General features: G+C 40.8%; 1 protein-coding gene across 4 annotated transcripts in view; it reads right to left on the bottom strand.

The window, feature by feature from the left end:
- Positions 1-21,027, bottom strand: part of garnl3 (GTPase activating Rap/RanGAP domain like 3) — a 104,454-nt gene extending 83,427 nt beyond the window's left edge. For all 4 annotated transcript variants that reach the window (XM_050053393.1, XM_050053396.1, XM_050053394.1 and 1 more), the window contains exon 1: positions 20,446-21,027. In XM_050053393.1, the coding sequence (XP_049909350.1) occupies positions 20,446-20,543 (98 nt within the window). In that variant the 5' untranslated portion in view covers positions 20,544-21,027. The remainder of the gene's footprint in view (positions 1-20,445) is intronic.
- Between the last annotated feature and the right edge of the window lie 4,338 nt (positions 21,028-25,365).

Raw genomic sequence — 25,365 nt, 5'->3', positions numbered from 1 at the left:
TTTGCCCCAGGAGACTGACGTTCGAGATACGGTTGCAGTGTTTGTGACTTAAGGTGTCTCTTAGCCACAAGCTGATGCCTTTCCACGCACATCTGTGCCACTCAAAGCCGGGTGTTCTTTCAGCAACATCTGCAATCTCTTCCTAACCATACCCAAGTAGTTTTGTTGCCTAACCTTAACCACCGATGCCTTACGTTAGTCGCCTAATGTGACTTACATCAACAACAACCTTTTCCTAACCACACTGAAATAATTTTGCTGCCTAAACCTAATTGCAACCCCTTCCCACCACCGTATTTGTGCCACTGAGCCAGCTGTTGTTTTTTTTTGAGACATCTGCGATCTTTTCCTAACTACTACCAAGTAGTTTTGTTGCCTAAAACTTACCCCTGATCCCTATTTACCGCCAAACCCCTTCTGCATCAAGTTGCAATGCAAAAGGCTGCCACCTGCGTCATTTTAGTAATGCCTGGGGCCTCTGCCCTAGATGCAAAATATGAAGAGTAGGAGAGAGATTACATTGCCAGGACCACAAACAGAACATTAGGGGTTAGATCTTGAACGCTGACAGTAATGCTACAGGCTAGGGAAAATACTTGTCACTTGCCAGTATGTGTAGTAAAAGAATGGAACACAAAAAGAAAGAAAATAATGAACATGTGAGGAAACAGAGGAATGTGGCAAAAACATTTCAAAACAGACTTTAATTTTGTATTCTTCGCTCACACACAAACAGGCGAAATGTGAGCTTCTGTAAATCTGATACCTTCACAATAGCCCAGCCTTAGCCTGTGTCTCCAGCTTAGTCTACACACATACACACACAAAGACACACACATACAAAGACACACACACACACACACACACACACACACACACACATACACACGACATGAAAGAGTGCAGGAATGCTCGGCTCAGGCTACACGGCACTCAGCTGCTCATCAATTTTTAATCAGTAGAAACCCCCCTCTGTGGCACGCCACACCACAGGAAAACACCTAAAGCTACCAACACACATGGCATTTTCTCCCTCTGAATGTCACTACCTTTAAAAGAGCTCACGTTATGCAGCTGAAATCCACAACAGCCTGGAGAAAAAGAAATCCTTTTAAAAAAATAGAGAGAGACCTCTGAAATTAAAGCCCTCGTTTTCTCACGTCAGGATCAAGTTACAAACAATCAACCTAAGATACCTGAACACCCCTGACTCTAATTAGAGCCCTGAGGCCGATCACACACACACACACACACACACACACACACACACACGTTCATGCATGTTGCATAAACACAGCTTCATCACACACCCTCCCATTGTGACATTTTGACACGCACTGCCCACATGGCCTTTGCATAAGGGCTTCTGGCTTTTAACAGTCGCATGTGAAGCCAGTCTGTTACATAGGAAGTCAGACGGGGAACACTTCCTGTTCAAACATCAGTCTGTCTGTGTGGCCTAGGAGCTATAGTATCATCCTGAATGCATAACAAAGCTGCCATAACAGAAGTAACTAGCATAACGTGACAGCAGTCTGCTCCAGGTGATGAATACGATCCACCAAATCCCCACAATGGAAAAGAAAATGTATAAACATGAAAACACAGGACGTGTTGGTATTTAAGCTTGTGTCGCCCTTTATCTCCACTGATCTAAGAGAAGTTGACTGTTAAGTTATCTCATCAATACAGCAGCATCTAACACATTTTCTCATTGCTGATTCATTTTTTATCCTCAACACATCAGCAAATAGTGAGAAATTTCCACCACAATTCAAATCATGAGTCTTAAAATAGCTTAAATAAAAGCTATTCAACCAACGCTCCAAGGAGGACTAATGAAGGACTAATCTATTAACCCACTTGTTGTTTGAGTTCTGGCTGCAGCTGATGATTATTTCGATTATGGGTTCATCAATTTAATTATTTAGTCTAAAATTTGGTCTAGAATTGCCGGGAAATAGTAAAAAAATTGCCAATCACAGTCTCCCAGAGGGCAAGATAAAATCTTATAGTAGCTTGTTTAATCCAAATTACAATTCAAATCATTAAAGTACTGTAGCAAGAATAAAAAAAAAATGAAAGAAGACTGTGGAGGACGCTCTGAAGCCTCTTTTACACTGCCTGTCCAACGCGGGAATATCACACTGTAATTCCACCTCGAGGTTCTGTACAAAAGGTACGATCACAGAATAGGGGGACAGAGCTTTCTCGCCTCTGAGGTGGGGAGGGAGGTGGTAACAGCGCCAAAACTGTCTGTATAAACAGGACAGGAGGCATGGGTGTGATGTTTTGACAATGTGTTATGTATGCCACCCACCGCAGGAGAAAAAGTAGCTTGTAGCAGTTAGCAGCTAACTCAAAGAAGAAGAACAGCGGCTGTTAATGTCCACAAATAGGGAAAACGATGAGGTCTGGGAGATTCTCCGAGCAGAGGACGAGATCAGCCGCCATATAACAGAGACAGTAAATGATAGTTATTGCCATGTTATGTCATTGTTATTGTTTATAAATCGCTGCCAACCCTCTTTTTATTTTGCTTTGCTGGTACGCTATGGAAAATAACACTGAAGCAAAATGATGCCACCGTTGTTGGTGTGTAAAAATCCAACAGCAGTGTAAATAAGAGACTGTGTAGCAGCCCTATGGCCCAATCTCTGTGTAGAAAGGGCTTAACACAAACACAATTCGGCTTGTCTGTGTCCTCAGTCCTGAAAATTGTGCTACTATAACGCATAGAGTGGAACGGGTGTTTTGATTTTTAGCGTCCAGCGCATCTTTTTGTTATTTTATATCTACTTCTGATACTACAGAGGCAAATATGTAAATAAGTGCAGGCTGAAATGCCTCCACTTTATATGTGTTTCTTTTTTTTTTACTTTTGGAGTCCAGTACTCTGCCCTCTTGAGACTTTCAGTTTGGCATTCTTGACTTAATTCTCTCAACTTTCCTCCTTCTTGTTCTGCTCACAGCCGGGCAGTCTCGTGCCCTTTCATGGGGATTTGCAGGGCGTTTACCAATGCTAATTAAGATCAACTGTCACGCACTTTCAACTTATGAGGACAATGAGATTAATCATTTATGAGCACACGTGCAAACAATTTTGTGGTTTAAGAACATTTTAGAGATTCTGGAACCATTTGTTCATTTTATTTGTGGATTTTTTAAATTTCCTGTTGATCGCTTTCTCTTTCAGCAGTGTTCACAACAAAATGATTCAACCATTATTTTTCAAGCTGGATGTTGCCTTTTATTTTCATGAGCATGTCATTTGCCCATGGATTAACTCGGCTCAAACTGCAGTGTGTGTCACAATATTTTGCATTATGTCATTAAGCTACTGGGGTGCTGCTGAAGGGTACACACACCCTCAGAGGCAACTTTTCATTATGCTAAATAAACAGCGAGCCTTGTCATCTGGATCTACAGAGGGCCTCAGCATTAGTTAGTAAGTAAAAAATAAAACTATAACCCTCAATCTTCAACTCTTGTACATGTGAGGTGTGTATGTGTATGTGTGTGTGTGTGTGTGTGTGTGTGTGAGTGTGGGACCCAGCAGCGATGGACTATCCCAGGCTTTGCGTTCCCCAGACAAATGCAACTTCAAAGCTCAGGTTATAACTGTGGGTGTAAGCATTATGGTGCGTGGGCTCAATCCATGTGTCCATGCCAGCAAGGGTTGTAGAGCGCAGGTACACAAAATGCAAGTGTGTGTGCACAAGCACTTGCATGCACAAGTCCGTGGAGCTGCATGACGCGGATCAGGAGCTCTCGACTCAATAGTGTGCTAATCCCTCGGAGCTGCGCCGCCTTCTCTCTGGACAGCTGCCACTCCGGCCCTTTAGTCTCACAGAGTAAGCCATGTCTGACCACGGCACCTTTCCCACGCGCAGGATAAACAAAGCCTCTAATACTGTGTGTGTGTGTGTGTGTGTATGAGAGTGTACAATGTGATTAGATGCGCAGCTACTGACACCGACTCACATTGGATCCAATGGGAGTCATTTCTTTAAATAGACATGTATGGAAATGAGGAAAAACAATGTAATGCAAAGCGCATGACACACTTCTACGAGCATCAACACAACAGGGTTTTTGTCTGTCACACACATCCAGAGGCAACATGCAAATCAATACACCTGTCATTATGTCACCTTTCATTGATGAAGCTTTGGTCCCTGGATAATGTGTAACTTGGAGGAGGAAGCAGTCATGATAAATGGCTTCATTTGACTCTGACATTATTCAACCTCCACAACACACTGGAAAAGTAGAAGCAGTAAAATAGTGAGTAAAGAAGACAGCCAGCTTAGACTGAGGAGTTTTTGTAAGTAAGTTTGCTCAGGGAATGTACTTAAGGAGACTGTAAAGGTACTTGAGTATCTTCTGCTATACTTGACTCCACCACATTTCAGAGGACAATAGTCTGCCACATTTATATGACGGTTATACTTACTTTTCAAGTTAAGACTTTACATGTAGTAGGCTTATGAAATAGAATACATTATCTAAGATTAAAAGGGGGCCTCTGCATATGTGAGTTGTTAGCAGTTTCTCTCTTTAAACGTCTCAGATGGTTTTATTCATTGCTTGAGAACCAAAGTGTTCGAGAGAAAATTAATAGCCAAACTTTTCTTCTTTCCAGCCTTCATATATCATCTTATGACCCTTCATATTTTGTACGTGATCATTTGGAGGATCCCGGACCCCTACGTTAGGAGACACTGGGCTGCAATGCCGCCCCCAGACATTTTCCATAGGGGGGGCCAGGCACACCAAAACCAAGAGCCATAACTGAATTTCAGGATTCTGATTATGCTGTTGTAGTATATAGGGTAGTTGAAAACTGTCAGTATGGAGAGAATAAAGGAACTGCATTATGATATACTTTGGTTTCTTATTTTACAGTTAATATTACAGTAATACAGTACAGTTAACAACAATGCTGTTTTAATATGCATCTGTATATACATATTAGGCCATTCATTTTTTTAATAGGCTGTCTGTTCTTTTCCTTAAAAAGGAGTGCATTAATTGTAAAGAACAAAACATTTACCGGGAACAACCCTTCTCAACTTTAGGGGAAGCTTGTGGGTACCCATAGAACCCATTTTTATTCAGATATGTTGAGGTAAGAGTTAAATAGACCCCTTTAAAAACGGCCATGCCAGTTGTTTCCTCGCCAAAATTTAGCTTAAATATGGAGCATTATTTCACCCCCTTCCTGACAAGCTATGCTGACATGGGTGGAACCAATGGATGCCTTAGATTGTCTAGTTTCACAAGATGCCACTACCTTTGCGCCAGCTTAAGAAATAAGTGTGTCATAGCCTCTTAAGATTATGTTCCTCAGCAACTGTATCAGCAGTAGCACAACTGCTGGACTGAACTACCTAACTGTTTTACTTGCAACAGATTAGAGCTGCAACAATTAGTTGATTAATCAAGCGACAGAAAAATTAGTTGACATTTATCAACCTTTTTTTGTGATTTTTTTTTAAAGCAAAAATGCCAAATATTCACTGGTTACAGCATCTTAAATGTGTGACTTTTAGGCTTGTCTTTGAAATATAAAAGTAAACTGGATATATTTGAGTGCTGTAAAGAAAAGCTAGATGAATACAGAACTTTGAACTATTGGATATTAAAATTGAATTTTTTACATTTTAAAGACACAATGATTAATAGATAATGAAAAACATTATTAGCTGCATACAGCCCTATAATGGCGGATTAACAATACTGTGTTGGTACTTTTACATGAGTAAAGAATCTGAGTTCTTCTTCTGCCTCTGGTTTTTGGTGGAAATAAACTGATTCAGACTGTTTTATGAGTTCAAACCTCTGGATGTACATTCCAGTGAGCAGTCAGTAATAATCTCTAATGGCACTCAATTACACACATAAGGACATGCACACACACATGGATATACACACACACACACGTGCAGATGATTTGGATTCAGGCCTTGGCCTCTTTGTTTCCAGTGCGTCCCAAATGCCAGCAGGTCACCATGTGGCCTCAGTGAAATGTCACAGTGTCAGGCTGCAGCGATTGATGATGGCACTCTCATTAAACGTGATCAGGTGAATTAACCTTTTGTCTGTAACGATCAGACCGGCTCTGGACACCACTCTGCCCTTTGCCCTTTGGCTACATGTGCTGTGTGTGTATATGTGTGTTATTTAAACACTGCTCTTCAAAGTCTATCCTTTCCTTCAGTCATGAGTTTTTAAAGTAGGATGCATTAGTACATCTGGGCGAAACAGCAATTTCAGTAGTTAGAGAACACTCAAAATATGAAAGCTTGTGTCTGAATGAAACCCTCAGCTGATGCTCTCCACATTACTGTCACTGCTTCTTAATGCACTGACTCCTCCTAGTGGAAAAGTATGAATGACCAATGCACTGTGCCAGGCATGTCATTTCTTTACTGTTTCAACTGCATACAAAACACTTCACATATTGTTTTGCAGAATCAAAATGTACAATCTGAAAGACAAAGATCCAAAGTGTGAATGCTATTTCCTAAATTAAAATATTTTTTTTTACAACCACTGACCCACCGCCATATAAAAACAACACAGCTTTTACAGGGAGAGTCTGCCCTCTTGTGGTTATAACTTGAATCACAATCACATGAGAAAGCACTCAAAATAATGTATATGCATTGTATAAAACTTCTGAGTTTATACAAACATTTTCTAAGTATATAGTTTCATCATGTAAAGGTAACACGTACCCTCTACTCATAAATTATGAAAAAATATTTTAGCCTACTCTCAGGAGGACTGAGGTCTTCTGATGATCCCTAACCCACAGAAGGTGGTATGAAAACACCAAGAAAAATAAGATTTATGTAGAAAACAAGTGGCATATGCAATAAAAAAATGTGTACCAGAAACATGCATATGGACATTTTTATTTATTTATTTATTTATTTATTTATAAAGTAATTCCCTAATTTTAAAAAATACATTTTTGAAATCTGTTTTCTGGTTTCTCAGCTTTTTGGGACTTTTGTTAATGAAACAAAGAAATGACATGTATGTGTATGGCTCAATCTTATTCTCTTCCTTTCCTTAAATCCAGCCTACACTTCAGTTCCAATCATAAATGGCAAATATGAATCATTCTTGGCTTAAGATATATCTAATTTGTTAAAAGGACCAGTAAAACCTTCATAGCTGCCTCTAAAACCTCATTCACAGTACTAAGTCACTGTCAGCGGGAAAAAACATGAACTACTCAATCAGGTTCCTTTTGCCTCTTTAGAAAATAAAATGTCCCTTATTATTACATTTTATTTCTAAAGGGACCATGTACAATATTAAACTGAAATGTTACTATTTGATGAACTGTACCAGAGTTAGCTTAAAGCTAATGCTCATCTACAGTCCGCTGACAGGACACAAATAAAACATCCACACAGTGACAGAACAGCACTGAACAAACTAGACAGCAAGACAAGACACATAATACAAAGTAACAATGAGTGGTGCATCACATCATACGCACGCACACATACACACACCATGTCAGCAATAAGTATATGTCTGTGTCTGTTATCACCTGTGAGTATTAGTGGACAGAAAAACAGGGCCATCATTTTATAAAATACACCTGCATCACTGAGAACTCTTTTGTGTTAACATGTACCATAACTACACACTGTTGCTTTGAGGAAACAAATGGTGTCTTACAGTAAAATATATCTTCAAACCTTCAATTATTAGGGATTATAATCACCAGAGGCCCCACGATACGATATTTGCACGATACATAAGTCACGATACAGTAACACTGGGATTTTTAACCTGTTGTGATATGCTGTATGGCGATAAAATGTATTGCAATATACCGTGATTTATAACCTTTTTTTCAACTACAAATTATGTCCCCAGAGGAAAACCTTGTCAACATCAACAGTTTTACCATGCTAGCAGCCGAGCAGCTCGAGGGATGGCAATACCAGCTGGTCCACCACTTTGGTTCTGACATATCCTCAACAACTTTTTGATGGATTGTCATGAAATGTAGTACAGACATCCATGATTCAGGGCCCAGTTTTTCAAAAGATGTAATCTGATCAAAGTTATCCGGACTTGGAAATCTCACATTTTGCGATCCAGGATCAGCTAATCCCTTTTAATTTTGTGCCGGTTTTTCAAAGCAGCACTGGATTGGATCACCCTGATATGGATAGAAACTTTCAAAGAGATCAAATCCAGATAACCAGCGCTCTGAATGGGAATACATAACACAGTGTAGGCTACTTTCTATGTAAAGAACAATAGGTAGGATAGCCAACATGGGATGACTTTAAGTGTGTTACAGAAGAGACATAGGCACATAGACGTGATCCAGATTTGATCCAGATTATAACTAAAACTGGATTACGTGTTCTAATCCACTTTCATAATCCTTTTTTGCTTTTGAACAACCCATTTTCAAGATTTGATCCAATTCGACAGCAGAAATCCAATCAGATTACTTCTGAATAACTGAGCCCAGAGGGTGAAAGGTGTGAAATACCCAAATTTATCTTTTTCTGGAACTGCGTCACATGTGCTACTGCCTCATTCAAGGGTGTTCCCTTTCCAGAAAACATTATACCCACTTCACTTCCTTATTTGATTGCTCAGAAACTTGTCACCGGACAGTATGATTTGTACAAAATTAGAAAATATCTACGGGTGGAAGGGTGTTTTGTGGAAACCAAGTGCAGTAGTGAGGCCTTTCACTCACTGCGGGAGGATGCACACATCTCCTGCAGATGTGCACCTGTGTCTTCTATCACATTGGTGTTGGAGTTTTACAAAAAACAAAACAAAAAAAAAACAGTATAAGCTCAGATTGAAAACGGGAAAATAAATGCAGACAGGGCTCAGAAGACATAGCAACATGCAATATAATCCATACAGTATTACAGCTGTATGAGGCCCATAGTGGGGGAAATTCCCTGTAAGCTGTATTTTAAAGAATGTCCACACTTCAACAACTTAATTTGAGCCACATCTTTACAACCTCTGCTGAAAATAGACCCTTCCTAGATGTTTCTACACGCACTCTCAATCTGCACTTCCATCTCTTTCATTCTTTCACCGTTTCTCTCTGTCGCTCACTCTCTAACCAAAAAGAGGTTTTGGCTGGCCTCCCTTACAAAACCGCAGGGTAAAAATGTACAACAGTAACCCTTCACAGGCTCCATTTCCTCCTCTGTCTCTCCTGGATCGCTCTTTAAGGGTTATGACGGGGGCAGCGGGCTGGTGTGAAGCAGCCCACAGTGTACACACAGACTGCACCCATACTGTGCAGACTTCCTTTGATCTTTCATACTTCAACACACACTCACTTTCACTTTGCGTCATCCCTGACAGTGACCGTGGTAAAAAAAAAAAAACAGAGGAAGTTTATGCAACTGAGGAAAAAGAAAACACTCTGCAGAATATGACTCTTTTATGCAAGTGGCTTGTGGCTTGTGCTCGAGCTGGCTGCATCTCAACCGATACTCTGCTTTACGCTGGGCTTATTCTAGCCAACTATAATGGGAAATGTTTTTCCAGCCTCCGAGCTTTCCCGGAGCAGTGCACAGTGCATTTTAATGTGTAGGTATGTGTCTTAAAGCCCTAAATGGAAGCAGATGTTTCAGTTGAAGAGCAGAAGTTTACATAGGGCTGTAATCAAGCGAGGGATTTTTCTTTCCTTTTTTTTGTATTTTTTTTTTTCTTCCAGTAATTTGAATCTATTTTTCTGTCTAAATGAGCCCGGTGCGCTGCATTGTGCGCATGGCTGAACTGTGCCGGGTTGTGCTGAGCTATGCAGCCACATATGGGAGTGATTACAGTCCAGTGTTTATCAGACCTCACTGAGGGACTGACTGTACGGCTGAGCAGAGCAGAACCAGCCTTGCACACTATTTCAATTTCCCAGCTACAACCTTCTATGGAAATCAGACAAGTGATACAATATTGCACCAACACTGTGCATGCAATCATAATTCCTGGGAACGCATTCACATTTAGAGCTGAAGCGATTACACCATTCAAATTCTGCTTACAGGTGCTGTGGAGTAAAGCTGCATATCTGAAATAAATTGTGTAAAATCTTTTGTGGCTCCAGAGTGAGCAGGAAATTGACCATCTGCCTCAAATGATGTCACTTGAGTCTGTTGGGGCTGAAAACTGCTGTTTAAAAAAGGAAAAAAACCTGAAGGTGTGGAAAGAATTAAGCTAACCCGACCTCTGAGGCTAACAGCTGGAGGCTACATTAGCCACTACTAGAATAACACATGGCTATATAGAGACAAAGATACTCTATAACAGAAGATACCCCACTACAAGCTGCGCCAATGGAACAAATTGGTATACTTCCAGTTTCCGAAGTGGGCATGGTTGTCTCTCCGCTGCAACCCTCCCCTCATTTGGAAGTGTAGTAAATGTCACGTGGATGAATTAAATCAGATTCAAAACAATACAACACTATACACAGTACCAATTTAATGTTTGTTCCTTATTTTGCTACTTGTTTTTATCCACTAGCTTCATGTCTGATATCAACCAAGTGTAAGATCACCACAGCTGTTGCCAGATCTTGCTAGACTATGTTGCTAAAACAGAGACATGTCAGAACAAAGTTAATTGTCTCTTGATGTGTGTGTCTGAAAAAATGCCAGTCAGTGTCAGAATGTCTAGAAGGGTTGGGGCTTGTGAGAAATGGATCCAATATTTACTTCAGAGACTATAGGGGAAAAGAAACAGTCATAATCTGTGCTCATGTTCACCTTTCCCATTGGAATGCATGAAATCAGGACCACTGCTAGTCTCCTAAAGGGGTGGCACATGACACAGGTACAGGAAATTAATCTAAAGTGGGATGTCTCCGTTTATCAACAGTCTCTGATAGAGAACTTGGACCAACGTTGGAAGCGGGCCCCATTTATTGCTATGAAGGTTGCTCAGTGGAGCATAAAGCCAAAAAGTTTGGAAAAAACTATCCAGATCCTCCACATTGTTGGCCCCATAGATCAGGCAAACAAGAAATTCCCCCTGGCTGAGCGGTTAGCTTTTGGTTTAGCCCTCTACTAATTTAAATGGAGATAAACGATTTAATTGTATGGCTCTTACAGACTTTTGAACTGAATGGATCAAATTCTAATGGGGTTAGCATGTAGCGCAAAAGCTGCATCAGCTTTTCATCACTCAACAACGTTACAGAAATGCAATGCTAAATCAGTGTGTACTCTTTAAGTAATTTTTGGGTCAAACATGACAAAAATGGGGCGCCTGGTGGTTCAGTGGGTAGAACAGGCATCCTATATAAGAAGGTAATGTCCTTGCTGCAGCAGCCCCAGGTTCGATTTCAGCCTGTGGCTCTTTGCTGCATGTCATCCCCTCCTCCCACCACACACCTTGACTGTCCTAATGACCTAATAAAGGCAAAAAGCCAAAAGAAAAAAAATGTATGTATACGTTTGTATGATCATAGGTGTGAAAACCAGAGGGGCGTCAGTGACATTTAACCAACTTTACAGGACAGCAAATACAAAATAATGACCATACTTTGTCCCGTCTCTGTTTACTGAATTTAATCTTTCATATCAAAACTTGATAAACATTTGGATAACAATGTACTTGCCCTTTTCCGACACAAATATTTCAGTGTTAAGTCTTTTATTAATAAGTCTTGATTGATTTAGAATTCAGAACTACCCTTTTGGCAGTACAAAGAGCTCATCAAGAGCTTTCATTTAATATATGTAACTAATTTTTGCCCAAAATGTCTGGTTCTCACCCCTAAATATGTGAATATTTGCTGTTTTTTTACTCTTATAGTTGGAAACAAAATATCTTGGATTTTGGACTGTTGGTTGGACAAAACAAGCAATTTGAAGATGTCACCTTGGACTCTGAGGTGGACAGGTGGAAGAAAAATGACAGCATCAGCCGTATCAGCAATGTCCCCTAAACTGATGGTAAATGACAAAGTTCTCTGGCGGCCGTAGAATTCATAACTCTTGCCCATCGTAAGCTAAGGAAAACGCCATGTGACGGTAAAGTAGAGTGACAAAGACTTCAACACAAAGAGAGCACTGTTTGTTCTTCTTGTTCCTAACTGGCAGTCAACGTTGGCTCCTTTCAACTGTGGTGACAAAAGTCCCTAACCTTACTTTCAACCTAAACCAGGATATAGGTGTCACCACCTAACCAAGCCTGAACCATAGTGTTGTCACTTCCTAAAACAATGATATGCAATGGTTTTGGAAGGCACTAACAAATGATGCTGATCTGCTGATTGTTGACCAAATGATTAATCGAGAAAATAACCACTGGATTTATGTTCTTCTTCTTTCTCTCCTGTCTAATACAAGCATAGAATTCTGTGTGTGATCTGCTCTACCGTACATGAGAGCTAAATGAGTTCACAGTACGCAAAGCAGAGTGCCTCAAGTCAGCAAAAATGTCAGTAAGTCCATCAGCTCAACTCCCCACTGGTTCTTTGATGACAGACTGTAACGCTGAGGGAGCCCCCAGCATCCCAGCCTACCACTACCACCCTCCCTATGTCTGTTAGAGAGCACATGGTCCTGTCCATTTAGTGCCTCCTTAGATCTAAAAAGATAGAAAACATGTCTGACATTCAAAGCATATGTGCTTCATTCACACGCTGCTTTGAAGCCTACTGTAAAAACTTCACCAGGAAACCACAAGAGGACAAACCCTAATACATATTTCCTTCTCTTTTTTCTCTCTCTTTAAAGGCACATATGCTCAAAACTCCCTGAGCCGTTCCTCTACAAAGCACCTGAACGCAGCACTTCAGCTACATCTGGCTCCAGTTCTTGTGCCAATCTGACAAGGAGGCAGGCTACGGCAAAACCCCTGGCAACTGCAGAGACAAAAAAGTTGTTGGTTTGGCAGCGAGAGGTTAATGAAGACACTGATAGCATTTCAAAGCAAATAATCTATGAGGTGGGGGGTTCAGGGAAAGAGGAGGGCCAGTGAGTGAAAGAAACTTCAGTGGCTGTAGGATCTATTTTTGCCCTGTTAATGCAGCCGCAGTTGCAGGGTGAAGTTATCGCTGCTTTATGAGAAGCTTTTTGTTCATGGAGGCGTGCATAGACGGTAAAAGCAAGGAGGGGCTGGATTGATTAATAAAAAAAGCCAACTAATCCGGGCTGTCAAAGTTAATCTCTCCCTCCTACACTGTGAACTAGCTCCTTATCAAAACGTATTTGTTAGGTCTGCCTTACAAAATTAAACCTTAGTAACATGTTCTAATCACACATTGCCCTGCGTTAGCCCGATGATGAATGGGCTTCTCTGCTCCCTGCCAGCGCATGCCTTTCCTTAAATGAACTACAAATGTTCTGTTATGGATTGACAAGTGAGCCCAGAGACTCCACACAGTGAGGTTAGTTTCCACTGCATCAGAATTTGCTGATGTTGCCACTGAACTCATTCAAAAGCACCGTGCTGACTTTTTCTCATGTTTGATACTGGCTTCATCTGATAAAATCAGTGCAGTGGTCAGTGTTTGCTGGATCGTAGTATGTTTTACTGCCTGTACACATAATTATCCTTTGTCTCTCTGGCGCTGTCTCTACAGAGTCATGTTTGTCCTTCCAATCCATGGTCAGTCAGTGATTTCCTGGCTCTTTCAAGTGTCACAGTGTAGCCTAATCTCATTCACACACAATTAGCCGAGGTTGTCTGGAAGAGGTTTGAGACAGACCAGAGCCAAGAGTTCAGTGACAGGTGGAGTTGATATGCTACAATTGTTCTGAAAATTAATGGAAAAAGACACCAAATAGGTTGGATTTGTTGTTCCTGGAAGACATCCAGACTCTCCTGTTGAGCTCAAGAACTTGCTCAAAGTTGTGTGTGCTTGTTTTATGCACCGACATAAGATGCTGGAATTTCTTAAAAGAGGACTCTACTCATGTAACACTCGTATAACATTGTCAAACTCACTGTGGACAGTTTATGAAAAAACTACCACCTCACTTTTGTATGCCTCTGCAAACCAGTCAAGTTGCAGTTTACATCCATGTCTGTGAAAACATGAATGCTTTACGCACATCTTCAACCCAGCACATAACATCTATACAATCAGCACAGTTTCACCAATTCATTATCTGATCAAATGTCTCCCCTTCTGTGAAAAGTGTTTTTGCAGAACATTTAAATGTCACAGTGAAGGTGACCTTTGACCTTTTGGATATAAAATGTCATCACTTTATCTTACTAGACATTTGTGTGAAATGTTGTCATTTAGCATATGAATTCCTGAGTTATGGCCAAAAACATGTTTTGTGAGGTCACAGTGACCTTTGACCATCAAATTCTACTCTGTTCATTCGGTCCAAGTGGCCGTTTGTGCCAAATTTGAGAAACTTTCCTCAGGGCCTTCTTGAGATATCGCATTCACAAGAATGACATGGACACAAGGTTACGGTGACTTGATCTTTGACCTTCGACCACCAAATTCTAATGGGTTTATTTAATCCAAATGGACGTTTGTGCTAAATTTGAGGAAATTCCCTTAAGGTATTCTTGAGATATCATGTTCACAAGAATGCAATGGAAACAAAATCACAGTGACCTTGACCTTTGACCACCAAAATCTAATCAGATCATCCATTAGTCCAAATGGATATCGCTTTCACAAGAGTGGGACGTACGGATGGAGAACCCAAAAACATAGTGCATCTGGCAATGGCTATAGGCATCTTTCTTTTCTTTTTTTTTTAACTTGGCACCTACACTACCCACAATCCAACTTGACCATTCAGTTAGTAGCAACGAATGTAGCTGCTAGCCTCAAGCAGAGATGAGGAGTGGGCTACAGAGGTCTAGGCTTACTTTTTTCAATCTCCACACCCCTTTTTTTTTGTAATTTTCTAACTTGTAGTCTTCAGCCCCAACCAGCACTGACTCATGTGACATCACTTGAGGCTATTTATCTGATTTCACACAGCTCCCTCTGGAGCCACTTAAGGCTTCACACAATTTTTGATGTGTAAAATTTCCCTTGCAAGTCCTTAAAAATGCGCGCACACACACACACACACACACACACACACACACTCTGCTTACACAGAGTATGTACACTGCAGATACACATAAGACCACCTGCAACCAGCATATCAGAGGAAAATGACCAAACAGTTAGTTCTAGTGGTCCATTCAACTTTTCTGCTTTCACCCACAACTCTGCAGCTACCTGCTGTCAGTGAGAAGATCTGCCAACTGGCAGTCCGCTGACTTTGTTAGATAAGGCTTAGTCACCATGAAGCAGTGTCCAAAACACAGTCAGAAATAATAATGTGATGTGATGTGTTTATCCCAAAGCAGATTAACGTGTGGAGATTAGCACAGATCATGAGAATTAAAGACTATTAACTTCTCAATAACATAATCTTGTATTCCGATTCATGACATTACATAATGTAAGATGTCTCTTACACCAGTGATGGAAAGTTACCAAGTACGTTTAAGTAATTTAAGTACAATGTTGAGATGCTTGTATTTGAGTATTTCCATTCTTTGACACTTTATACTTCCGTCGCACTTTTTACTTCACTACATTTATTTGACAGTTGTAGTTTATACTTCCTTTTCAGACTTTACATAAAACATTATTAGCTCATAAAATACAATACATTTTTCAAGATTATATCAGAGGTTCCAACCTTTCTGCCTGGGGAAATCTCAAGAAAAATCGGGCCCCTTGTTATGTGTCAGATGTCTATGAGTTGCTAGCTGTTCCACCAAAAAGACATTTCCCCTCTAAACCTCTCACATGGTTTTATTAAATGATTGAGACCCAAATTGGTCAAATCATCTAATATTTCACACAAAAGCATATACTGGAGAAAACTCAGAAAAATAATACAAGTTTTTGTAGCAGAACTTTTCTTCTTCTCTCTCTCACACACAATCATCTCACGCCCCCTCAGATTTCTCCTGTGATCCTTTTGACGGGACCTGACCCCTGGATTGGGATCCACTTTACAACCCTAAAGCGGCTAAAGCGCCTAAAGAGTCATGCGGCTCAAATATCGGGTCAGAAACTGGCTAAAATTGTACAGTGTATGCCCAACTAGCTCCACTTCAACCAGCTACAGCCGTGAAATGCATCTTATGAACTGATACGTCACTATTTACAATCTAATAATGTGATATAACACAACAAATCACTCACAGGGGCCATTTTTCTGCAGGACATGTCCTTATACTTTTGAAACTGTCAGTGTGTTTTGCTTATAATACTTTAACTTAAGTTGGATTTTGAAAATAGGACTGTAATGGAGTATTTTCACACTATTGTGTTGGTACTTTTACTCAAGTAAACCATCTGAGTGCTTCTTCCATCACTGTCTCACACTGAGACTGTGTCTGGAGGAGAAAAAGAGGGCAGATCAATGTCAAGATAAAACTACCTCATGACATACTTCCACAGGCAAACATATGGAAACAGTTCAGCCAGTGTGTGTGTCTGTGAGCACATTATGCATGTGAAAGCACACTTCTAACATACTGTGTGTACTGTCTTAAATGTGTTGGGTCTGTTTGGTGCATGCATATCTGGAGTACGATGAATTATACACAGCCTCCTCAGCAGCAGCCCTTTACTTGAGTGTCTCTCATATCCCCTCAGTACAGCAGAGAATCTATTTCCCCCATGCAGTAGCACTTCAGGCTCAGCTCTGATTGATTGTCTGTTAAACTGCTAGTGTCTGAGAGACAGTCTGCCAGGAAGCCTTACACTGTGACTCTGGCTCCAATGCATACAGTGAGGGAACAAGCTCCTTCACTACACAGGATAAATCAAGCTAATTAGAAGAGATGTGTAATTTGAAAGTAAGTGCTTGGCACAAAGCTGGCCAAATCTCGCCCCCGCATGCACCCTCAATACAGTACATGCCTCTATTTGGAAAGTGGGACCTGGCAGCCTGGATGGAGAGACATCTCCAGCACAACAAATCTCCCCATCACACGTTTTGAGGCAAAGTAATCAGCTACAAGGGCAATGAAGCGAGATTCATGAGTAAATGTGCACTTCATGTACACCTCCGCAGATTGTCTGAAATAGCAGGAAATGAGAGAGGAGGTGGAAGGAGGGGAGGTGATGTGATCAGAACAACAATCCACAGACAATGTCTTCAAGATAATGAAAACTAGAGCTGCAAGAATTAGCAAATTAATCAATAACAAGGAAATTAATTAATAACTATTTTGAAAATAAAAATAATTTTAATGCCAAACAATTTCATGCTTCGAGTTATCAAATGTAAGAATTCTCTGCGTTTTCCAGTCTTACATGATAGAAAATCGATTTTTTGGATTCAGACGGTAGGTCAGAGAAAACAAGGCATTTGTTAATGTCACCTTGTGTTCTAATATATTGGATTGAACATTTGTCTCTCACTAAAAATCACTGGCTCAAAATTAAATCAGTTTAGGTCAAAAGAGAATTTTCCCAAGCTTAAGTTTTACCTTAAAGGTCCAGTGTGTAGGATTTACATAGGCAGAAATGGAATATAGTAAGTATGTTTGATTTAGGATAAAATCGTTTGAAAATAAGTGTGTTTTTGTTACCTCAGAATGAGCAAGGGGAGCAGGGGTTTCATTTATAAACACTGTGTACGCACAAATAAAGCCTTAAAGAGGCGCACGCCACTTCCACCGTAAAAGTTAGGATCTAAAAAACAGACTTGATGGAAGACATGTTGACCCATGCTTACGAACATTTTGGAGACAGGAAATTGGTGACGTGAGGTGGAAGCCTGGTTGTACTGTCAAATATCTTTTGGTGCATGCCTTTTTTGGCTTTTGTCTGTACGTACATTCATAGTGGATCCTATGCACTGATTTATAAATGAGACCCCAGGTCCTCGTCCACCCAAATCACCATGTTTCTACAGTAGCCCAGAACGGACAAACAAAACAATAGCTCAAGATAGTGTCAGTTGCATTTTTGCATTGGCCACTGAAATCAGCAAGCCCTACACAACTAACTAACTATCTGTTTAAATCATTCTGTTAATACGTTTGTTCTGGAGAGGAAGAGGCCTCTGAGGATAATTCGGCTCAAGGTAAACACCTGCTGATTGTCTGGACCTTAAGTGATCGAAAAAAAAAAAGGGTGAGCACACATGAGCAGTTACTGGGCTAGCTGACTGTCTGCAGCGTGCTGCACAGTGTTGAAGAAACACTGATTTGTAACATGGAACTCTTTATTCAGTATTTTAAAGAGTTTTAATCACCTGGTCCATTTTTTGAGAAGATGTGACCTCTACAGATAATTTGGTTCACAGTCAAAACCTCTTGAGTAATGAATGCTAATAATGAAGGAATTCTAACCAGGAAAAAGTTCAGCTGGTTGCAATCTCCAATCCTCACCACTAGATGGCACTAAATCCTATACATTGCTCCTTTAACACTGACATGAAGCTGTCCAAAACGATGTCACATTCAAAACTACAAAGGATACATAACATATCATTAAAGGTCCACTGTGCACAGTTTTGGGGCATCCATTGGCATAAACTGTATATTCATGACTATGTTTTCATTAGCTTATAATCACAAGAGGTGTATTTGTCACCTCAGAGTTAGCTGTTTATATCTACATACAGAGCAGGTCCTCTTCAGTCAAGTCTACCATCTTGTTTCTGCAGTAGCCCAGAACGGACAAACCGAACACTGGCACTAGATAGAGCTATTCTTGTGTGTGTGTTTTTCAAGTTGGCCACCTCACTGCTAGATGCCACTAAATCCGACACACAACTAAAACTTTAAGTGTGTAAAGATTGCTATATGTTTTATAGATCAAGTGATTAATTAGGAAAATAAATAGCAGTTAAATTGATAATGAAAATGACTGTTTCTTGCAGTCAGAATGGAAACACCTTGAGATTATTGAATGCTATGAACTGAATAACATTTTGTGCTGTTATGCTCTATGATTATGCATGGATTGATTGCTTTGGCCCAGGGGCCAAAGTGTCAGGGGACCCCCTGGCCTTCACTTGCAAAATGTCACTCACTCAAATTAACATGACCACAAAGGGACACAAAAAGACCACAAAAAGATGAAATGGAAATGCAAAGAGACACGATATAACTACAAAAATGAGCAAAACAACCACAAAGGGACACAAAATTACTACAAAGAGATACTAAACAACCAATAAAAGACATAAAATAACCTCAAAAGGACACATAATTACATGAAAGGAACCCAAATGACCACAAAAAGACACAAAACCACAAAAAAATGCATAACAACTACAAAGAGACGCAAAACCAGCGCAAAGTCTGTGTCTTGCTCCTATAGGAGAGGTGGTGGGCCCCTTTGCATATTTGTGCCCAGGGGTACATAATGTGTCCCATAATCCATCCATGATTATTCTCACACACTTGCTATCACTAGCTCTTGACAAACATAGCAGTGAGTGCATATGCAAAGAGGAAGGAACTGGTGTAACAACAGTAAAAGTGAGAGTCTTTAAATACTAACAGCTATTCACTGATCCAAACCACAGTGCACAAACTGACACATGACTTTAAGAGCAAGGGCCCCACCTGGAGCAGTGCGGGTTTGGATATCCTAACAGCTCGGGGACACACAGCCAGTGGCATCCTGCTACACGCAAAAGTTCTCGTTTTTCAGACACCTCCAGGAGGTTTGCCAGAAACAGGTCGCGCCACGCAGGGAAGTCACATCAGCTGCACGTTATGTGGTCCGCCTGTTACGGACACTCCCTGCCTTCGTGTGTTTGTCGCTTCAGGATGTGTGTGCACTCACAGGTGTGCAGCTGTGCCTCTGTGGCATGAGGCTACAGCAGGTGATTTCAGCCCCCAATTTATCTCCTGTAAAGTAGGTGCATTAAAACCCGCATATTCTCAGCCCCTCTGTGGCGCATGATTGGACAGCACTGGGCCACCGTGGTTGCTGGACTGACCAATCAAAACCAGGTTTTGGCAATAAAATGACGATTGGCGGCGTCCTGCCACTGAGCTTTCTTTGTCAACATTGCAGAGTCAGGTGCAGACGAAATGTATCCGTGCGTAACGCTTCCCACCACTGTGCGATCGGAAATGTGAGCGCACGGTGTTGACATGATAAATTATGAGATGAAACAGAGACATAAGGATGTGATTTTAGCCAGAGAGGTGATAATCAGTGGCAGTTATGTGACTACACTCTCCTCAGATATATATTATGTTTTGGGGCTCCTTATTTTTGCGCACACTCAGCGTTGATTGGCTAAATCCCCAATCCACAAGGTGAAACACATTCATTGTGTGGTCTCATGTGAAGTGCCACTTCTATGCAAGAGACTGCAGTTACTGTTGGTTAGTCCCGCCGTTTTGATCACCCTCTTGTCCCACACAAATATCGCCCCCCTTTAAAAACACAGAGAGAGGACCTACCTGGTAATCTCGAAGCTGCAACCTTTCCGAAGGAGCAACGCTCTCTTCCGCATGATGCCTTTGTCCCTGCCGAGGTACACATTTTTATCTGAATTCATGGGTGCTGGGCGAGCAGGTAGACTCGTGGAAACAGCAGTGCCTTTTTTTTGCCAAGGACAAAAAAAGTTAAAAAAAAAAAAAAAAAAAAAATATATATATATATATATATATATATATATATATATACGCGAGACTGCGAGAGGGAAGGGAAGGGGGAAAAGAGAGGAACGGGCTGGCTGAAAAAGAAGAGGAGGGAAAAAAAATCCTTTGACGCTCGGTCCACCTCAGCGGAGCAAGGAAAGTGATCTTGCAGACTTTCCCCCCCTCAGGCTACACAAAAGACGGTGTTGTTGAAGCTCTCAGATGTGCATGCTGTCGGGGCTGGTGGTATGTCCATGCGGGCAGGCAGTACGGGGGCTGCTGCAGTTGTCAGCCTGAGCGGACCGTGCTGAGGAGTCCTCCGCGGCTCCAGAGATCCAGAACTGAGGAGCCCACAGCGCTCCTTCAGCTTCAGCCCGGCACTGAGTGGCTGCTCGGCAATGACTTCATGAGACTGATGGAGGGAGACAGAGAGAGAGAGAGAGAGGGAGGGAGAGAGAGAGAGAGATTGGTGGTGAGACTATCTACAATACGTAGAGAGAGAGAGAGAGGGAGGGAGAGAGAGAGAGAGATTGGTGGTGACACTATCTACAATACGTGAGAGTGTGTGCGTGTTATTGGTTAAATTAGGTACTGTGCGTGAGAGAGGAAGACAGACTGACAGAGTGAAAGTGAACATGATGTCTGTGTTCAAGCCAACACTATGAGTGCTGTTATATTAATAAAGAGATCAATATTACATAAATCTGTGGTGGACTCTGACTTAGGCTACTTGTCACTAAAAAAGAGAGAAATTCTTAAATCCTTAAAATTTGGTGGCTTTCTGGCCTTTAAAATTTTAATCCAGAAAATAGCAATAAAAATAGTTTTTGCTTATTGGTTCCTTTTGGCACAAACAACAGAGAGCAATCTGCCACAGGAGATTTCCAGTAAAGAAGGTGTACGTGATATTCAGAGTATATTATGATTCAGAGTCTGGGGCAGGATTTTGGTTCTTAACATGGAGGTGACTGAGCTGGGGGGCTAGCAGCTAACAGTGCTAACTCAATAAACAGTTCTTACAACAGTGCTGACAGAGCTAACATTGTTACCAAGGAGGAAACTGGAGTGTGGGCGCTATGCTTACATAACAAGGCAGTCCCGATATCAGCTGTGATCACTGCATGAGCAACACATTCTCACTCCGACCACATATCGATGCTTGGTCATGGACTTTCCACGTCCATTTACGACATGCATTACATGCATTGTCTTATTTCAAAATACACTTCTGTTTTCACCGGAAATTTTCTCTTTACAAAAAAAAAAAAAAAAAGCTTAACTTTCGTCCTTGACCTGCTGCGTTTCCCCCTGATGACGCCAGGCGCCGTTAAACTATAACAGCAACATGGCCATGTATCATGCCAACGTTAAAGGACGCCTTTTTTCCTTGGTTTCTGACGCCACAAGTCATTGCCCAAGCGCCAGATTTTGACGACTTCGGAGTGAGACCGGTCTCGCATGAGCACAGTGCAGAGTGGCAGCTATAAGCTAGCCAGTGGGATATACTCACAGTGAATCACATGCACTGGCAGAGAAGCTTGGGTTACCTCGCTATATCTTTACATAGCAAATAGTTGTTTGCTGCCATATTAATGTTCTGAATATTGAATATGTAACGACCCCTCCACTCCACTAGGTGTGTCTGTTTTCCTGGCTGTTCTTTCTGTTACAAGATGCGGGTCAGGGCAGACGGTCATCGTTAACCTCATGAGCCACACCTGTGCCTGATGTGCTTCATGATATAAAAGTTCACCACCTTCTAACATAATCTCCCTCTTCCCTCACGGCATAGCTGCTGTTCTTTTGCTTCTTCTACAGACATTTCCACACACCATACATGCAGACATGACTGATCACCAACTTTCACATTTATTCAGTTATTTATTGTTTTTTTTTTTTTGTAAATAGATAAGCTTTTAATTCTTTGTAAACTCGTCTCATCTCCCAGCAGGGTTGTAACATACACATAACCTTTAAAGGTAAATGTCTATTTAGGTTAAGTATACTTGAACACATTTTTTCTTAATTTAACATTTCTTTTTGAATGAGAGCTAGATGCACAACCTGAGAAATAACACATTTTAAATATGAAACATGAAGGATTTAGATGAATGATTAAGAAAATTATTGAAAAAACAAAAAGTCATTTCATATGCAGTGCAGACCTACTCTTGCAGGCAACAGTATAACAATTTTTTTGGTCGATGGTTCCTCTTTTTTGGTTTTCTACAAACCATTGCTTATGTTAGACTAGAAAAAAATTGTGTACCTACCCTTTAATGCTCCCAAGTGATTTGATTTAAAAGCAGCATGGAAAAGAGAAAATGGACAGCCAATATCTCAACAAGATATCACAACTCAAAGTGTACTCCACGGTAGAGGAGACCTTGAAGCAATGTTTACTCTGCTATAACAGCACTCTGCTGCAAGTGCACCCAGCTGTGGGTGCTATGGATTAGTTGATTAGCTTGGGGTTGCATCCTGTGCTTCATTAGGGTGAGATGATGAGGGGTGATTCACAGGGCGCACAGAGTGAGGAGACTGGGAAGTATGGGCCAGCTCTAATCTATTCTATTCTTTTTTTTTCAAGTGGATGGCTTGAACCAAACTTGCACCAGCTGTCCCCTGTTCATAATATCTCAGTCAGTCTGCACATATAGATATTCTGCCAAATTGCATCCCAGTTTGTCTCACATAACACAGCAGTTGCCCTGTAATAGTTTTGCAAGGGTTGTAAACATTTAAAGAGCTAGATATCTCGAAAATGCTCTCTATGCACACATACTATGGGTCTAGTTGTTGGCACCCCTTTAGCGGATGTAGCAAAGAGAAAACCAATGACGTTTAGCACCTAAAGGGCCAGAAATTTCCTTCAGGAGATTGAAGAGATCAAAAACAGAGCTAAAAGAGAGTGAATATTGGACTTATATTCATGATGTCGACACAAACATGACTCCATATAAATGATAAGACGTAAATGCTAAGTAAATAAATAGGCAACTGTTCGCTAATATGTCACCATTATTAACTTAAAAGGAGATCATATGTAAATATCGTGTTGACAACTTGTTTCTGCTGCCCACAGGTGGCCAAAAGTCAGTTATTGCCGGTTTAACAACTTTAAACATACTTTTAACATACTTTTTAAAGTGTTTAAATTTGTGACGTAAGCTAACAGTAGCCACCTTAAGCTACTGGTCGTACCATACCAAGTGAGTCGTTGTGTGTTGAAATAAACAAAAAATGTGCTTTGTTGTTTATGAATTTCACTTTTCATCTGTAAGAGGAAGATTGTGTTATATCTTCTTTCAAAAAAAAAAGAAAAAGACAGTGTCACTTTAAATGTTATTGTTAGGCTAACTATAAAAGGTTAGAGTTAATCTGAAAATAACATACCAGAGTGCAACCCCTTCCACTGACAGGAAAGATATAACGGTAGATCACCTCTGAAGTTTCTATTTTGATCAGTAAATGCACATGCAGTTGTTGCCATGGGCTGCTGGTTGTACGTTTTACCTTTTCCATCTAATAGAAGAGCAAGTAAGATGATCACTCCCACATATGTACAAATACATACACAACACACACTCACTCCGTCTCGTATGTCAGCCCACTGTTTAGATGTGGAATTCTCTCAACGTGACTCACACAGCTGCATTCAAAGAAAGACCCGGCCATGTTTGTGTGATTGGAAAGACTTCAGTTTTGTTGCTCAGACCTTCTGACTCACTGTGATTCAACAGCTTACCACATCTCCGGATGGCTAGAGACGCCTTTAAATAACTGCCCTCTCACTAACATCACTTATCAATCTCACCTCGTAGCAGCTATTTACAGCTAAATAAAGTGCAACACGCTGAGCAGAAATAACACATACTTGTTGAGGTTTTACTTGTGGCGTTGTGATTGTAGAGAGACACAGCATTTACTGTAATCGAGACATGACTGAGGCTTTTTCATGTTTTCCAAATGAATACCATGCATTTCAGGTTCATAACATCCTCTTGATTTAATGAAATGCACTCACAGGTGGAGTTATGTGAGGCAGTGAAGTTATGCAATGTCTGTTCAGCTCTGGATTTTTTTTGTATTTACTGAACATGGAGGACACTGAAAGGCCTTGTTAGTCTGCGACCTTCAGCAGGACTTAATGAAAATGAGTCTAAACATAACCTGGCCTTTTGAAAATCCTGTCTTTCTGTGGACTTGGGTGCAAAAAAGAGGACAAATATTGTAGCTGCTCATAAGCATGAGGTATGCATGGATTAATTTACTGTGCTTTATGGTCCGACAATTCAAGTGAAAATAGGATCAGCAACATTTATGTTTATTTTAAATTGATTGATAAATAGTTGGGTTTTTTTGTTTTTTTTTTAATCAAACTTGCATCAACAATTTTCTGGCCACTTGGGGGTGGTAGAAACAAGCTGTAAAAACAACCTTGACATATCATTGTCTTATAAAGTTGATATGGCAAACTTACTGGTAAAAAGTGGCTTACTTGAACATCTAGCAGTAAAACACTGCCATACATTTGGTGTTGTGTTTCTGGACACCTGATGAATGTAAGTCTATTATTCAGCTTTAGCTTTAGCTTCGGTCTCCACCAGCTCCTGGCTTTTTAGCTTCTAAATGCTCCACTTTGGGCATCAGCAAGTTGCTAACTTCCCATGTGGTGCTGAGCAGGTGATGTAAACTGGGTTAAGAGCCTTTCAGCTGCCTGCGGTGAGAGTCAAACAA

Source organism: Epinephelus moara, chromosome 9 (genome assembly GCF_006386435.1).
Source record: "Epinephelus moara isolate mb chromosome 9, YSFRI_EMoa_1.0, whole genome shotgun sequence".
In the NCBI taxonomy this organism is placed as follows: Eukaryota; Metazoa; Chordata; class Actinopteri; order Perciformes; family Serranidae; genus Epinephelus; species Epinephelus moara.
The sequence above is the reverse complement of the archived record's forward strand: the minus strand, read 5'-3'. Positions and strand labels throughout refer to the sequence as shown.